The 18,064-nt window shown below is 35.6% G+C and overlaps 1 protein-coding gene across 16 annotated transcripts in view; it reads left to right on the top strand.

Moving 5' to 3' along the window:
- GTDC1 (glycosyltransferase like domain containing 1) overlaps window positions 1-18,064 on the top strand; it is a 419,157-nt gene that overhangs the window by 187,819 nt on the left and 213,274 nt on the right. For all 16 annotated transcript variants that reach the window (XR_004271224.1, XR_004271219.1, XR_004271222.1 and 13 more), the window contains 2 exons: window positions 10,650-10,817; window positions 14,319-14,492. Coding sequence is in view for 7 of the 16 variants with exons in the window: in XM_032286219.1 (XP_032142110.1) it covers window positions 10,650-10,817; window positions 14,319-14,492 (342 nt within the window). In the remaining 9 variants the exon portion in view is untranslated. The remainder of the gene's footprint in view (window positions 1-10,649; window positions 10,818-14,318; window positions 14,493-18,064) is intronic.

The raw sequence follows: 18,064 nt of genomic DNA, 5'->3' as shown, positions 1-18,064 counted from the left end.
CTTTTTTTTTTTTTTCATGGTTGTCAGGAACAGCTTAATTGTCAAGAAGCAGATATTATTATTGTTATTGTTATGATTCCTTTAATTATTATGGTATCATAATATTCAAGCCTAAATCATGTTAATGTCCAAAAGCCACTCTACTTGCCTATGGTTTGCTTCTCAGGCTTGGGCCTCAAGTGAGTTTTCTGTATCTACTTGTGGAATAGTGTTCTGGCCTGACTGGTCAGTGTGTCCGTAAATGTGTTTAATCTTAGACTATACTGATAGGGTCGGATTGCAGTCATGATAAGACTTACATCCATTACCTTTGGTCTCCAGTCTTCCAACTTTATAGAATTTCGAAAGGAAGTCCAGAGACCCATGAGTGGCATGAAATAAAGGGCGAAGAACATTCCAATACAAAATGATATGCTGCTTTTAAGGAATAGTATTGTATGATAGATTAATCATGAAATGAATTATAAATATTTCACATACTAATTATATTAGTTTATGGTGATAAAACACCATATGAAGTGTTCCCAGCACACTCAGCAAGTTAGATGCTCCTTGCATGTTAATTGACTTACTTCTTCAAGGCTAATGATCATGAATCCCTGAAGATGACAAAAATTATTATCAAGATATTGTACATTCCTGATCTTTGTACCAGATTGACACCTACCTTTCCTCTTGAGTTCCTTTTCTTTGGATCCTGTCTTGAATACTTTACAATAGTGAAGCAGAGAGCAGTGCCTGAAATATTGTTAGGGACCCCAGGAAAAACTAATGAGCCCAATAACAAATGACATCAAATAACACGTCTTAGAATTGTATTGGGTGCGCACATCCGTGGGACATGGGGAATGTAAGCATGCATGGGCATGGATGCTTCCCAGCTTGTTTTAATGGTAGAAATGAATATTATATTGAACACTTTTGTATAAATGGAAAGTTAACCAGTTTTATTTTCTCACAGTCATTGAGGGAATGAATGATCCATTCACTCCATTTATTCTCACTTATTTGAAAATATTTATTAAGCATGTGGGTAGGATGGGGAAGAAGAAAGATGCAGGACCTGTCCTAATGGAACTTTAAAATCCAGAGCGATAGCTGCCATGTTAGGGAAACTATAGGATACTTAAGAAAAGAACAGCGGATCTAATTTATCTTATCAAGGATTAAACAGGATAATATATTAAATATTGGAGAACCACATAGAATAGTTAAGGAAAATTATATAACAGACCAGATCCCACTTTTTTGTTTTTTTTGAGACAGAGTCTTGCTCTGTTGCCAGGTTGTAGTGCAGTGATGCGATCTCGGCTCACTGCAAGCCTTCTGGGTTCAAGCGATTCTCCTGCCTCAGCCTCCCGAGTAGCTGGGACTACAGGCATGTGCCACCACGCCCAGCTATTTTTTTTTTTTTTTTTGTATTTTTAGTGGAGGCGGTGTTTCATCAAGTTGGCCAGGATGGTCTTGATCTTTTGATCTCGTGATCCTCCTGCCTCGGCCTCCCAAAGTGTTGGGATTCCAGACGTGAGCCACCGTGCCTGGCCCAGATCCTACATTTTTAACAAACATATTTGTTGAGCAGGCAGGTTCTTTATTTAAATCAACATTCCAATGTATTTCTTCTCATTAGCTTATTATCTGTCATGTTTAGTTGCCTGCTGGGCACTCTACTTATATTCAGTATTTGTAAAACGTGTCTCTTTATTTCTCCTCTACTCCAAACCATGACACTTTTTCTCTTCTATAGGGAGTATTACACCATCACTGTCTGATTATGTAAGCTAGAAACCTTTAGCCTCTTCCTTTTAATAACCAAGCCAGACATTTCTTTCATCACTCTTAATGTTAGCCACTCTCTATTCCAGTGCCCTGACCTCCTCCTTGTTGTTCCAGGAGGTTCAATTCTGCATGTTATTTAGGATGCTTCCCGGAGTGCACCTCCTTAGGAAAGCCTTTGTTGATGGTCATTACCTCTCCATAATTTGTATAGCCAGAACACATTAAATATGTGATGGACAAAGGGATAAAATAAAACTATTCACTTTGATATAGTTCTTCTTTATACCACTTATATTGTTTTATATTTCCAACACAGATTCTAATAAGTACAATTAACACAAAAACATTGAGTCGCCTCAGCGTGGTGGCTCATGCCTGTAATGCCAGTGCTTTGGGAGGCTGAGGTGGGCAGATCACCTGAGGTCAGGAGTTTGAGGCCAACATGGCGAAACCCCATCTCTACTAAATCTAAAAAAAGTTAGCTGGGTGTGGTGGCACATGCCAGTAATCTCAGCTACTCGGGAGGCTGAGGCAAGAGAATTGCTTGAACTCTGGAGGTTACAGTGAGCCGAGATTGCACCACTGCGCCCCAGCCTGGGCAACAGAGTGAGAGACTCCATCTCAAAACAAAACAAAACAAAGCGAAAAAAACAAACCGAATCACATTCTAATCTTAGATGATTCAAAACCAGTGTGGAGTAAGTGAAAAAATAGAGGCTTTAAGCCCAGATCAACTTGAATTTGAAACCCAGCTTCACCTCTTAGTAACTGCTGATGTCTCAGCATTTAACCAAATCTCTTGTGCTTTAATTTCTTAACAGTAAAATGAAGATAATAAGACATACCTCTTAGGGTTGTGGTGATGATGTGTGTAGAGAACCTTGCACAATCCATGATTCTCTATCTTGCTTTAAAACATTACCATCAACGTTATAATATTATGGTGATTTAAGGATTTCATTATCAAAAAGTGATCATGGAAAGCCATGGATTTAAATGCACTGGCCTTACATCTTCTGTATTTAGTTATATTTGGAGTAATCTTCCTTATTTTGAGAGTAACAGTGATTGATAGTGGTACTTTATTTGATTCTTTATCTTCTCATTTTACTACCATCTTTTTCTTGGCCAATAAGCATTAAAAACTGAGTTAAGAATAAGAAAAAAAATAAAAGATTGTTAGTATTAATAATGAACATGCAATGAGTCACCAAATTGCTGAAAGATAAAGTACAGACTTCTTATCCTGCATCTGGGTACTTCTGGGTCTGAGAAAGACCACCTTTCCAGTTTTCTTTGATTGTTCATTTTGTTCCAAACCCTAACTGTTAGCCAACTGTCCCTCTTCCCTCTGACTAATTCAAATAGCATTAATCCTTCTAGACCCAAGAACACAGGACCCAGGCTGCTTCTGCCATCCCTGATAATTCTGAGACTTCCTAGGTTTTCACTGCTCTTAGTTCTCTTTTCTTCCACTGAATGGCCATAGCACTTAGTGCCTCTACCTTCATCCACCATCAATCTCACACTGCTTTGTGACATTACTTGTGCAGGAGAGAGCAGTTACTTATCTTTTTTATTGTTATTTAATGTTTCCTGTATTTATAGCTTGTTTCACCAATTATATTGTCAATTCTTTTAGAATGGGGTTATATCTTGTACTTCTTAAATCGTCAAGTCAAAAGATTTTGCAGTGTTCTGATTTGTTGACTTATTGACAGAATGTCTAAAAACAAATATGTCTACAAATGTTCTGGTTCATGTTACCTTGGGCCTTGTAGGAATACTCTTAATAATAGACCCTAGTCCCAAAAGAAACATGTGCATGAAAAAATGTTTAAATGTTTGCAATAAAAATTTCAATGTATTTATAGATTTTTTAAAAAATAGTAAAAAAAAGACTGTCTCCTTGTTTCTTCCTTTCTTGTTAGAAACATCATTACAAAGTGTCTTTTATGAATTAGGTACTGTGCCAGATATCAGTAGTTAAAAGACTCAGCATTTGCAGGAATAATTTAAGAGACACCTGAATTTAAGTGACAGCTCTAGCTAAAGAAGCTCGATAGGCATTATGGAATTTGTTTCCTTAAACATCCATAAGACAGTTCAGAGTGCTGATAACTGCAGCATGGACACTGGGGTCTGCGGGGGGAAATAGGGGAGGGACAGCGAGGGGTGGGGAGGGATAACATTGGGAGAAATGCCAGATACAGGTGATGGAGAGGAAGGCAGCAAACCACATTGCCATGTTTGTACCTAGGCAACAATCTTGCATGTTCTTCACATGTACCTCAAAACCTAAAACGCAATAAAATATATATTAAAAAGAAAAGAAAAAAGAAAAAACAGCCTTATGTTGGAGATACTGCTCAGTGGCAGGTTTTGCCTACAATCTTTGATTTCCTACCTTCTTGACAAGTGTTCTGTACACAATGCTTTTTGTATACAGTGCTCTCCTGACCATCGTGATAAGCACAGGAAAGGAAAATTACATGGTGGAAAAAAGTAAAACAGCCCCAATTAATCGATGCCACACGATGAGACAGCTTTCAGGAAACTGGATACTCTATTTAACAGCCTGTAAATTACCCACCACAAGAACCTGGGAGATTAAATGATTGTGTTTCCTTTTCCTTTAGATAAGACTTCCATCTTGTATTTTTAATTGTTTCAACAAAGGAAAACATTGTGTCAGGCAGTATTCTTGAAAGATTTTGAAAATCCATAGCATTTAAACCTGCAATAGAAATGGTCGAATTAAGATCAAGTAGCTGACAACTAAAGCAAATTGTGTTAAAATAATTTTGTATATTGACGATTAATGAATATTTGAACTCAGTTATCTCTCCTCACAAGTCTTATGAATTAAAAATATGTTGAAACCAAAGACTTTTGAAATGTTTGGAAATAATTTTCACTTATGTGTGTAGGTATCATTGAGCTCCTGTTGCAATTAAAACCCTTTCAAGGTGCTTTGGAAGTGATAAAGGGAAGAAAGCAATAGCTGTCCTCTCTTTCACTTCTATCCCGTTTTATGAGCAAACCCTGAGAGTTATCAGTGCACCCAACCTGGCCACTTGCTACTGCTCTCACAGTGCTAGCATCTTAGCCCAAGACACTGTCACTTCTTTTCTCTTCTTTCTGTCTTCTTTTCTTCCACTCATTACTCCTTGCAGTCTGCTTTCTGTATGGTAGTCAGAGTAGAGTTTTCTGATATAAAAAAGTAATTTAATAATGCATGAATTACATAAATAAAAGTAACATAAGAAATTAATAGAAGATTTTAAAACGTTGTGGACCTATGAGTATAAAAATCATACCCTGGTGAAGATACTATGACATACCCATGAACTGTATTAAAAAAAATCATATCTTTTAGAAATAATTTTTAACATAATAGAACAACATGGTGTTAAAAGCAAGAAATGAAACTATGCAATTACGTATTTCTGTTACAAAGTGGAAAGAATAGAAGAAAATATACCTAATGTCCATATATGATTTTGTTACTTCCCTGCTTAAAATCCTTCCATCTCTCCTTATTGTTCTTACCCTAAAACCAAAATTATTTTCATGTCTTACCTTTGAATCTTCACCCTTATTTTTGGCCACTCTCCCATTGGTTCCAGCCTCCTTAGTCTTCATTTAGTTTTTCACCCTGTTAATTTTCTTCTTGCCTCAGCTACTTTGTTTTTTCATTTTATGTCTGTAATTTAGCATAGTGCCTTGCAAATAATAGGTGCTCAATACATGCTTAGAGCACCAAAATGCAAATAGTAGGTATCTCTGTTTGGGATAGTTATGAGTGATATTTACTTTATTTATATTTGTTTGTCCTTAAAGCATTTTCTGTAGTGAACATATATTTTCTAATTATCAGAAGGAAAAGAAAAAATGCGCCATTCTAGAATTGGAGAGTCGGGTAGGTGAAATTCATCTAGTCATGAGGAACACAGAAATTAGGTTATCACAAACAGGTCAAGGGTCTGTTCAGGAAAATCAGTTAGGCAGGGAATTGTATTCAGGTAACATGGGTGTCAGGTTAGGGAAAGCTGGTTCATCCAGAGCTGTGCTTTCCAATGCAGTAGCCACTAACCACATATGGCTAGTCAATTTAAATTTAAATTTAATCAAATTAAATTTAAAAGTTAGTTCCTCAGGAGTACTAGCTACATTTCAAGTGCTCGATAGCCATATGTAGCTAGTCATATGTGGACAGTACAGATATAGAACATTTCCATCATGATAGAAAATACTGCATCACAGAAAATCCAAGATCTAGGATCCTACAGAGTAGATATCAAGAAACAGCAACCCATGAGAGGGAATAAAAGAACTAAGGCTTAGGTAACAAGTCTGAGCAACATGAATCTAGCCCAGGAGTTTAGGTATTGAGCAAAGTGACACAGCTGGAAGAATTTACTCTTTTGTCACAGGCCTCCTGAAGTCATACGTGCAAGAAATTGTGTATGAGTGGTAACACAGCCCAAACTGGTATCTGTTAAATTGTATACCCTATCGCATTATATCACAAATGGCTTCAGGAGAGGAGGGGGCCTATTGAAAAGATTACATGAGGCAAGAGTGAATAACCTCGCCCATGAAGAATCATTACTAGAATGTTTGGGCAGTGGCTGGCATATTGAATGCCTGCCTTCTGTTTCTCATTTCACTTCCCTTCTGTATCATTTAAGATATAAAAGTGTGCATTTTGATGATAATAGTCACACTACAACTATCCTTAGATATATTTCAGTTTTTCTTTTTGCATATTAAGTGAATAGGGTAAAAGACAAACAACTGACTTACTCAAACTGAGCAGAAAAGAATAAAATCTTTAATCTTGAATTTCATTGTGTTTAACTGTTTTGGATTCTTTAAACATACATGACTCGAAATGTACATGCAATGTGTATTGGAAACAATCGAAACGTGTACAAGTACTATTCCCAAATACATGGAATGGTGTTAATGTGCTTGCAGCATTGAGCCATTTTGGTTAGACAATTATAGTAGCAGCTTACTTGTACTTTTGGTGAAATGGTAAGCTAATGATGTAGCCGTTCATTTGAATTTAGCAGACATTTTAAATATAGGTTTCTTTTACAGAGACAAAAGTTGCAATTTAAAGCTCTTTGGTGGTCTAAAAACAGCTTAATTCTGTAGTAGCATAGTAATAAGTACTAATCCAGCTTATACAGTGATTGTAGTATGTCATGTTTGTGAAAGATTGCTTAACTGCTTTCTCTGGGTTTTATGTTAATTTAAAAATATTAAACATAAAAACCTTATAACATCTTCATGCTGAGATAAACTGTTCAATTTAACTTGTGCTCAAGCAGCAGCTGTCAGGAATTATCTTGTTCCTAGTGGTTTTTGCTATCACCTTGTTCCTTTCCTGCCAGAGACACACTGTGGGATGATAAAGTGCACCTTGTTAGGATTTATTGCTTAAATAATACCTGAGGCAAGATGAACATTGGTAGCCCAGGGATTAGCTGCTGATCAAGTGATGTCATTCATTGTATTATTATCAGCTTTTAAAAATTGTTAGTAGGGTACAGAGTAAAAATTACCTGTGGATCACCTGCGTTCCTTTTGTGGGCATATTCATTATTTCTTTTTGGGTGTTGTTGAGCTAAATATTTGAGAAATTGCTTATTGACCAATTTAACTACTATTATATAAGCAAAAAAAGAGAAATGATGGAGATAACTTCCACTATTTAAAAGTAGTGAGGACGATTTCAAGGTTAGTTGTAAAAAATACAATGAATTTTCTTTTAGTGATTAAACAAACTGAAAGCAGTATTGGTGTGGACAGTCTCAAATGGTGAATATTATGAAAATTATTGTCATTTTCATGTGAGTACATTGACCTCTTTTATTTGGAGGTTTTCATTGGAAGGCTCAACTTTCACTGGAAGGTGCAACTTTTGGTTGTGCATAGGCTGGTGGGCAGGGGGACCCATGGTAGAAATAAAGGACTCCTCTCGATTAAACATCTGCTATAGATGGTACACCCTGAGGATAATCTTCATGTAGAAATTAACAGTTGAATTATGGCTAGAAATGCAGATATGATGGGTTTATTGTTTATGGATTGTAGAATTTTTTTCTTCTACTTACTGCCATTTAATGCCTACTACTTCAAATTTATAGATTTATAAATGTATAACTTACCCCAAATTTGCAGGACAATGCCTTGCTCCATGAAATCTTTTAATAGACTCTCCGCAATCCCCTGAAGCTGTGAATTACTACACACCTGTTCACGTAGATTAATCAGTTGTTAATGTTTTTGTACATTTTTTATTTTTCTTTCTCTGTAAATATATACATATTCATATTATTAGTAGTAGCATTTTGGCTGAACTAAGAGTTTATTGCAAACATCATGCCATTTCACATGTAAATAATTTGACATGAATCTCCTAAGAATAAGGATATTCCCCTACACAACTGCAATAAAATTGTTGTATTTAAGAAATTAAAGATTGGTAGAAATTTGCGTCTTATATTCAGCCCATATTCAAATTTTTCCTATTGTCCTAATAATGTCCTTAATAGGTATTCTTTCCCATTCCATTATCCAGTGAAGGATCACATACTTCCATACTGGATTTTGTTTTGGGTATCTTTATTTCCTTTAATCTAGATTTTCTTTTTCTTTTATGACATGACGTTTTTGGAGATCCAGAGAATTATTTTACAGAATATTTGTCTGGTTATTCCTCGCTAAATTCAGATTAGGCATTTTTGACGGGAACACTACACTGATGATTTGTATCTTTCTCAATGTATCACATTTGCAAATACATGGTATCATTTTGTCCCATTATTGGTCATAGGAAGTTTGATCACTTGGTTAAATTGGCGTCTACCTGATTTTCCCATTAAAAAGATTTTTTTTTGTTATTAATAACTCATATGAAGGCTACTTTTAATGCATTTTTCTGCCTCGTGTGTGAAAAACATTGTGCTTGCTCAGGTGATAATGATTAGGAATGGGAATCTTTGCTTGCCGTAGTATGTATGTATGGTCAGGGATGGGGATGGTAAGACAGAATAGAAGGAGATGAGGAAGGATTGCTCAATAACTAGATCCACAATTTGCCATGTATTCCATTTTAAGGAAAATAATGTTTGAAATATTTTGTTGTTTCCTCTGCTAAAGGTAAGATTTCTAGGTAAGCAAATATCTTCATATTTCAGAATTTTCAGTATATTTTTTAGAGCAGATTATACGTGGTAGTAGTGGGGGGAATATGTTTGGACGATGCCCTTTTTTTAAAAAAAAAATTTGGGTATAGACAAACAATTAAAAAAAAATGCATCTCCTTGGTAAGGTTTTTTGTTTGTTTTACCTTAAGGAGATAAATTCTAACATTAATATGGCTATGCAGGTTTAAAGAGGGATTGCTGGCTTTTGGTCTTATGTGCCTTTTTTAGCCCATGAAGAAGACACTTGAATTCCTACTTATGATATATGCACTTATTATATAATCATTCTTCTTATGTGAAAGGCCAGTGCAGCAGATCATATAAACACCTGAAGTTAGCCATTTGGCTTGTCAGCAAGGGAGGATTTATAGTAGTTATAATCATGGTAATAACAAGGATGATATTTTGTATTTATTAAGTACAGAAAAAAGCACTTGCAATGTAAGTGGTCCGCAACCAATTCATATCTGTGGTGTAATGAAAAGCAGTTTGAGCCTAGAAGACCAGCAGTCTCTGCTTTACCACTTTCTACCTAGAAAAAACTCTTAACCTTCTTGAACCTGATTGTTTAGAATGGGAATTAAAGCCATAAAGGTCAAATGATGTCACATTATGTTATAAAGGTGGCATTCTATCAAATTTGTGCCATAAATGTCCTCAGCTGCTCAAGACCTGTACTTTGTCCCTCTTTTTTGTGTGTCCATATGTAGTAGGCACCTCATTAGGGAAACATTTCCAGGTTGTCCCAGACAATTAGTATTGCTTTCTGTTTGTTTCTCTAATGCTTTGTGTATGTCTCTATTACAGGCAGCATTTATCCTGCTGAGTTGTCTTGTTCATCTTTTCTGTTCTTCCTGGTTAGACCCTGGCACATAGTAGGCATTTAGTAAATGTATGTGGAATGAGAAAGTAAATTGACACTTTTTTCATTTATAAACATGGATGGGCAAGATTTGTTTCCCTTTTCCCCCTAAAAGCAAGGAATCAGTCTTTCATCAAATTTTTATATTTATGCTTTATTAAGGGATTTTACAAATCATGCCTTTGGTACCATTAGCAGTCCAGTAATGGAGAACAAAAGATGTTTTAAAAAATACAAGTATTGTAAGATACTTTACAAGTGGGGGGGGGGGTAAGAAAACATGCCAAGAGAAAAAGACCATACTAGATAAATCTATTGCATAAATCAAAAGGGTTTATGTCATAACATGAACATGTGCCATTCCTGCTCATACACTGAATTTCAGTAGTTGGTTGCATAAAGAAGGAAAGTGTAATGAAACTGGCAAGCAAAGTATTCCCCAGTCAGCATTATCTTTGTTCCATTTGTCCTTCAGATAGAGCTTTTTTTTGCCTTTTTCAATAAAATCCATCCGGCGTGGTTTTTTTTTTTTTTTTTTTTTTCACATTTCTCAGTAACTGCACTGAGAAGACCAGTGAGATTTGGGACCTTTATAGTTCTAAGCAGCTGCTTTTTAAGAGATCAAAACTTAGAATGCTGCTACATGGTATTAAGGCTCAACTATTGATGTGTCCCTATAGGGGATATGTTTTTTCTTGCTGTGGGAAGAGAAAAGAGGAAAGAAGAGCAAAGGGTGACCCCTTCAAGCACTTGGGACAGTAAACCCCAATTTCCTTGTTTCCTAGGATCCTCTTTGCAAGCTCAGTGCTTAACCTGACTGAACTGGCTGCCCTTCGGCCTGACCTTGGGAAACTGAAAAAGATTCTGTACTTTCACGAGAACCAGTTGGTATATCCTGTCAAGAAATGTCAGGAGAGGGATTTCCAATATGGATACAACCAAATTCTTTCATGGTAGGTATGGATTGTATCATTATATTTGGCCCTTTGCTACCTTTTTCTTTGTAGGAGATTACATTTTAAATCTGGAGACCTACTACTGTATACCTTTTTTAAAAGCACCACAAGGTAGGTGCAAATATTTAAACAATTTTTCCTTTTGCAGTATATGTAAGATCAGAGCTAATCATTTTATAAAAATACATATATGTAACCATCTGATTATATGTTGAGCTAATTATCTATTTTTCACAACATTCAAAATAGAATTAAAAGGTTGGCAGGGGACTTCACCCCTTGATTTCATGATCTATTGCTTAAGGCATTTAGAAAGGGCAGTTAGTCAACTCTTACTTACTAATCATGATCACTGTGTTGAGTAAAATCAAAATGAAGTTTTGAAGAGAAATAAAAATTAAAACATGCTGGAGCAACTTGGGGTTTTGTCTCCCCTCCCCCGCCTTTTTTTAATTGTAAGACAGAGAAGACTATCGAAAATGAATCTTTAGGTAGTGTTTTCCTTTTTACCTCATTGAGTCTTCTGAAATGGCACAGCCTTAAAATACCATGACATTTTGAAGGTGATGGTCCTTCTCTGTTGTTACTTTGGCAGAGTGTATCTCCTGAAGCTTAGTTAACGAAAAAGTTAATAACAACTCTGAAATGGCTTTGCTATTGGATCCTATTCGTGTAAGTGCAGCAGTCAAACAGAATCTATTTGTCAGTGATTTTGTACATTTTATTCATCTTTATTAACAGTTATCAGCAGCTGGGATTGATGATGTGCTTAAACAGACCCCCAACTCCTGCAAGTATGCTTCACAGTTTAGTTGACATAGAAAAAAGGCTATATAGTAATAATTCTGTGTTGTGTGCATTTTGTGAATTATCTATTTTTTTTTTGTTTTCCTACAATCATTTTTACAAGCTGCTTCAACTGTGAAGTAGCAGTGCTATCAAAATAGAGTGGAACTGCTTCACGTCAAATGTCTCATAAAAAAGCAGCCGTTTTAAAATTTCGTAATAAAATTAAAATACTTTATATTGAAACAGAGAATGAAAATATGTTTTAAAAGTGAAAATAAAATCATTTTGTGCTTTATCAATATGGAAAACATTTGTAATATTCTTTTGATTTCTTGAATTAGCATCATTCTTTTCTTCAGATAGTATGTGTTTATTACCCCTGAGAAATCACTGGGAAAAAAACTAAGTCTATTTTTCCCTTTATGGGTGGCTTTAAAGTTAATGGAAGTTACATCCACTCATATCAGGGAGGAAATGTACCAAAAAGGATATTTCTGCAAACTATCTTGGATCTTTAATTTAGCACAGACTGGATTTTTAAGAATGTAAGTCATTGGGTCACATGCCCTTTGAGGGAAGCTATCTAAAAACAATTCAGCTCTCTATTCCTCCTCACTTTCATAAAACATTATTTTTGCTCATAGGAAATGAGACTATAAAAGTTTTGTACATGATTTTTTAGCATTGCTTTTTCTCAAGTGGGTAAACTTGCAGACAAGCTTGGAGAGAGAGAAGGGGACTTCATCATCAGTTGGCTTCTTAATGGGAAAAAAATGGTTCACAATTTTCCAGAGGAAAAATAAGAGTGTCAAAAGGCAGTCTGGTTCAGATTCTCGTTGAAAAGTATGACTCCCGCTTCCTCAAATGTTTCTTTAGTTTTCTTGCTGACTTCTGCTTTTTTGGCACTGTCAGATTTCTTTCTTGACTGTGTGGCAGTTAAGGACTTTAAAGATGACTGACATAAACACTCACCTTAAACAGAGGTTTCACTAACCCTCTGACTTATGAACACATGTTACAACTATATATTATGACCTGTAGGTCGCTATTACAATATATGACATATGGTGAAAACAGACTAGCTGTAAAACATCCTTCAACTTTTGGTATATTATTATATTGTCTTCCTTGTTGTGTCAGCACTTCTGTGACATTCCTTTGTATTATTCGTGTTGTAATCACCCGCACCCCCCAAATTTGCACTAGGTAGCAACTACTAAACAATACTTGTATGGAAAAGCAGTTTTTTCAGGGGAGGCATGGGAGTAGCAGACCATCACTCTTTCTGTTCATTTTTTACTCTGCTATATATTAACATTTTAATAATAAATTTGGCTGTCTCAGCAAATATGACTTACAGTAAACTTGGCTATGGCATTCCTGTTCTGTAAGCTGTATTTATTCTGTGGTGTTTTGCAGTCCTGTGGACATAACATGTCTTCTTTTCAGTATTATTGATCTATCATATTTAGTATGGAAGAAAACTAATTGCTTTGTCCCTTTAATCTTGTATACAGATGCTCCTCAACATACGATGGGATTACAGCCTGATAAGCCCATTATTATAAGTTAAGAATATTATAAGTTGAAATGCATTTAGTGCAGCTAACCTGCTGAACATCATAGCTTAGCCTAACCTACCTTCAACATGTTCAGAATACTTACATTAGCCTACAATTGGGCAAAATCATCAGGCAGCACAGTCCGCTGTGGAGTATGGTTGTTTACCCTTGTCATCATGTGGCTGACTGAGATTTGTGCTTCACTGCTGGTGCCCAGCATCGTGAGAGAGTATTGTGCACATACCATTAGACCAGGAAGATCAAAATTCAAAATTTGAAGTATGGTTTCAATTGAATGTGTATTACATTTTCACCATTGTAAAGTTAAACAGATCGTAAGTTTCAACCATTGTAGTTGCAGACTGGTATGTATTACATTTATTTTGTTTAATTTGAAGATCCATGGTGTTGCAGTGCTTTATAATTTATGTATACCTTTATATAATCAGGACCTAGAGATCTGGATTTCTGGACCCATTTCTACCAATTTCTTCTATTTCTTTGGTTAGTCCAATATAGTATATGATAGTGAAACAAGTTATTTTGGGATACCATAACTCTTCCTGTATAGTCCCAGAACTTTAAAAAACTTAACACAGTTTCTTGTAGTAAAGGCTAAAGGAAGAAGTAGATGTTAGCCAAATAGTGCTGAAGGTATCATGCCCTAGTATGAAAGTAGTTTGGGTCTGAATTAGTCTCCTTGAAGCTAGTGAGAAGTGTGACGGATGTTCTGTTCTCTGTAGTATGGTGTAAAATGATGTACATCACCGACATAGAAATTCAACATGGGTAGTTGGACCATGAAGAAAAAGGAATTGCTGTACGTAATGTTGTTGATAATATAGAAAGTTCCTGGCGTTGTGGAAAAATATGCTTTGATTTGGAGCCTCATGCAATCCCATTAAATCATTCCATTTCCCTGTTGCCTTGATATCTGATGCCACCAATCAACTCCCTGTGATACAACACTAATGAAACTAACTTAGCTATTAGAGACATTTTGATAGATACTGATGGGAAGTGAAGAGTTCTTTGCAAACCTAAGGTGTAGTATAAACTCTGATTAATATATAGACGTTTTAGGTTTATAAAAATTGCTTTGAGTGAGTCTGGGCTCATCATTTGCATTTGTCTTTTACCTTTACAGCCTGGTGGCTGATGTGGTTGTATTCAACTCAGTTTTTAATATGGAATCATTTCTCACTTCCATTGGAAGATTTATGAAGCTGATTCCTGATCATAGACCTAAGGATCTGGAAAGCATCATCAGACCCAAGTGCCAAGTTATTTATTTTCCCATCAGGTTTCCTGATGTGAGCAGGTCAGTATGTTTGACTCTGTTCTCAATATTGTGTCATAAATTATTCCTCAAATGTATAGAAATTGATGTTCTTCATGCCAGTTTTAAGTTTACAGCATAAGTATGGTTAATTAGAGAATTGAGTTCTGTCTCACCATGCTGTGATTTACAAAGATTTTAAATCATCATGTGTCTAACCCATCACCAAATAGTTCAGATATTGAGTTCTTCCTTTCTTTTCTTTTATTTATTTGTTTGCCAAAGTAGCTTGGTGTTTTGTTTCTTTATTTTTTTGTTACGGAAGTCATTGTCAAGCATGTTTCTCAACCTTTGTGTTCGGCTTATGCCCATTGATTTATACATATGATAATAACTATTCTAGGTAAATCAGTGTTAAATCTCACTGCTTGGATTAGTTCATTTCCCATGCTATTTTAAAATTTTTTCTTATTTTTAATTATTTATATTATCTTAATAAAGAGTTAAGTCTTCTATATTGGTTTACACATGTATCTAATTGCCATTTCTCTTTCTCAGTTACTAAGGATGTTTTTTTATTACCCTTGTTGCTGGGCCCACCTTGAATTAGCAATGGATGATGTGGCTCAAAGGGAACATTCTGGAATTCCTTTTCACTTTTGCTTAAACCTAGCAAAACTGTTTTTACTACTTCTAGAAATATTTCTCCCATGTGAACAGAAAGTTTACTTCAGTAGGACTCACAGTAGCTGGAGATGCCGCTGTTTTTTATTGAATGCTTTCTTAAAAGAGTTCAGGAACAGCTGTTTCTTCCTCATCCCTGCAATGAAGGCAGGAAATGATTTAATATCCATACATGCTATGCAGGAGGTCACCATTAATTTCTGTGTTCTACACTTACTGAGTTCACCCATATTTTGTGGTAGAAACTGTAGTCATTATTTGCACCCCTATTGCTGATTTATTTGAGTGTCTTATTTGTTAATATTTCATTGATGAAAAATCTGCCCCGTACAAAATCAGGTTAGGGAGTCATAAAATTTAAGTTAGACCATCTTGCCAAGTCTTTAGAGTACAGAAAACAGGGGCCCAGAGAAGTAGAGACTGGCTTGTATTCACCTTGTCATTGTCACAATCTGGATTAACATTTAGGCCTTATGACTTCTGATTCCAATTTCTACTTACTGTTCAAGCTTCCTGTCATTACAGGTCATTTGTCTAAAACAGTTAATGATTTATTTGCTGTTTTGAAAACTAGAAAGCTAAGTGGAGCCACGATCACAAGCAATTTGAAGAATACATATGTAATTATGTATATTATCTGTGTATTTATAGACATACGGTTTTCTTATGTGTGATGAGAGAACTTCAGCTTTTGAAAAAATATAATAGTTATGCTTTGCCTATGATTAACTAGAACAGATATATATCTACATTAAAAAAAATGAGCCTTATATTTTGACATAAGTTTTAAGTTTTTTTTTAATATCATGAATAGGCAAAATGCATATCTATAAGTGAATAGGTGGCTATAGCTCATCTTAATTATTACTGCTAGAGAATTCTAAATAAATGTTTTAAAATTCATTTACATCCAATATGTTTCCACGTCATATGTTTAATATACCTGTGGCAGTTGAATAGTTTATTCATTTGGGCAATATTACCATAAAGGAATCTAGCTAAATAGAAAAAGGTTAAGAAATATTGTGGCCAAATAACATTCATAAGCAAGGTCTTAGCCTAGAGTGTTATTTGAATTATTTTCAAATGGTAATTTGCTTTATGCAACCCAAACTCATATAGTGTAAGTAAGTGATTATTTGCATGAATGACAATCATTCTAATGCCTGCAGTTTCAAAACCATATTATTTTGTTGAGATGTTGAAAAGTATTTAGTAATTCCGAAGGCAAAATAACCAAGGTGATTAAAAAGTATTTTTGAATGCTTATATCTTTCTCCCTATCCATATATCATTTGGTCATAGGAAAAATGAATTTAACTAAAAACAAAGCAAAAGATACAGTTAAATTATTAATCATTGTGCTATATAATATAATGGATATTAATTAGAAAGGGGAGAAAAGCCATACTTCCAACAAAATAGGTGAGGATTTATAGAGTTTCTGTCTGTTAAAACTCAGAGCATGTCTGTCACCTGGCATTTTTGGTAATACTGGACTTATGGGACCTACTGCTAACCCTTGCCTTCCTCACTCTTCCCCTGCCTCACTCCCAAAGACCAGATAAATAGTAGCAAGAGAGTGTATTCCTTGAAAACATTTCATTATATGTTATATGTATTGAATATTTTGGAAAGTGAAAGCTCTTAGATGCCATAGTTACATATACATGTATTTGAGTTTTGATTACCACTTTCTAGCTCTGTGATCTGTACCTGTAGAATGACCTTGCACTTAAGTTCATTAATCGTTGTGATTAAACCATCTCATAGGAATGATTTAGTGATTAAATGAAATAATGCATACCGTGTATCTAGGATAGTGCTTAGCATACAATAGACCCCCCAACAAAGTTTATTTTATCTTATTACTCCCCCCCAACTTCCATTAATTTATGACTTAGCATATTTATTGGCATCTGAATATAGAGGACTGTCTTCCCTCCACCTCCCACTGCCCTATAATTGACACATGAAAATAGAGAACTATTAATAGAGGAATCTAATATAAATAAGGAGATTGGTTTATTTATTTATTTTCTTTATCACCTTGAGTCAAACAATCCTTTGGCCTTACCAGACCCCACCATCCATTGATTGAGCCAACTTAATTTCATGCTTGTCCTATTTTCTCTTTCTTTGTCGCCTAACTTTCTTATCCCATCATTATGTTTACACTCTTGCATATCCTCTCAAATCTTTGACGCCTTTTGTTTCATATTTGATTGGCAAAAGTCCTCGTCTGTTTAAATCTATTTGTTCATATACTTTCCCCCTATAATCATGGATTAAACATGACTGGAGAAAAGCATGTCATACTTATTAGCATGTTCTAAATGTGTGACTCCTAAATTCAGATGAGCCCTTTGAGCTCTTTTTTTTTTTTTTGAGATGAAGTGTCTCCCTGTCACCAGGTGCCAGGCTGGGGTGCAGTGGCGTGATCTCAGCTCACTGCAACCTCCGCCTCCCAGGTTCAAGCAATTCTCCTGCCTCAGCCTCCCGAGTAGCTGGGACTACAGACATGCACCACCATGCCCAGCTAATTTTTGTATTTTTCGGTAGAGATGGGGTTTCACCATGTTGGCCAGGATAGTCTCAATCTCTTGACCTCTTGATCTGCCCGCCTCGGCCTCCCAAAGTGCTGGGATTACAGGAGTGAGCCAACCAGCCCGGCTGGGGAGAGAGTTCTAAGGAGATAATCAGTAGTGAATTCATAGTGGTGAGGTTAAGTAAAGTGATGACTTAAAAGTATCCTTGAATTTGATCATTAAAAGGTCAGTGGCATCCACCCTGCATTCTGTTGAGTCACAAAAATGTTTCATGTGTGTTCTCATGGCTAAAGAAACATCGGATTTAGGTCTGGATGAAACCTCTGTCTGTCATACACACACACACACACACACACACACACACACACACACACACACACA

The sequence above is a fragment of the Sapajus apella genome, unplaced genomic scaffold (genome assembly GCF_009761245.1).
Source record: "Sapajus apella isolate SASKATOON/1434 unplaced genomic scaffold, GSC_monkey_1.0 scaffold18, whole genome shotgun sequence".
Taxonomy (NCBI): Eukaryota; Metazoa; Chordata; class Mammalia; order Primates; family Cebidae; genus Sapajus; species Sapajus apella.
Note: the sequence above shows the minus strand (reverse complement) of the source record. Positions and strands in the feature narration are given on the sequence as shown.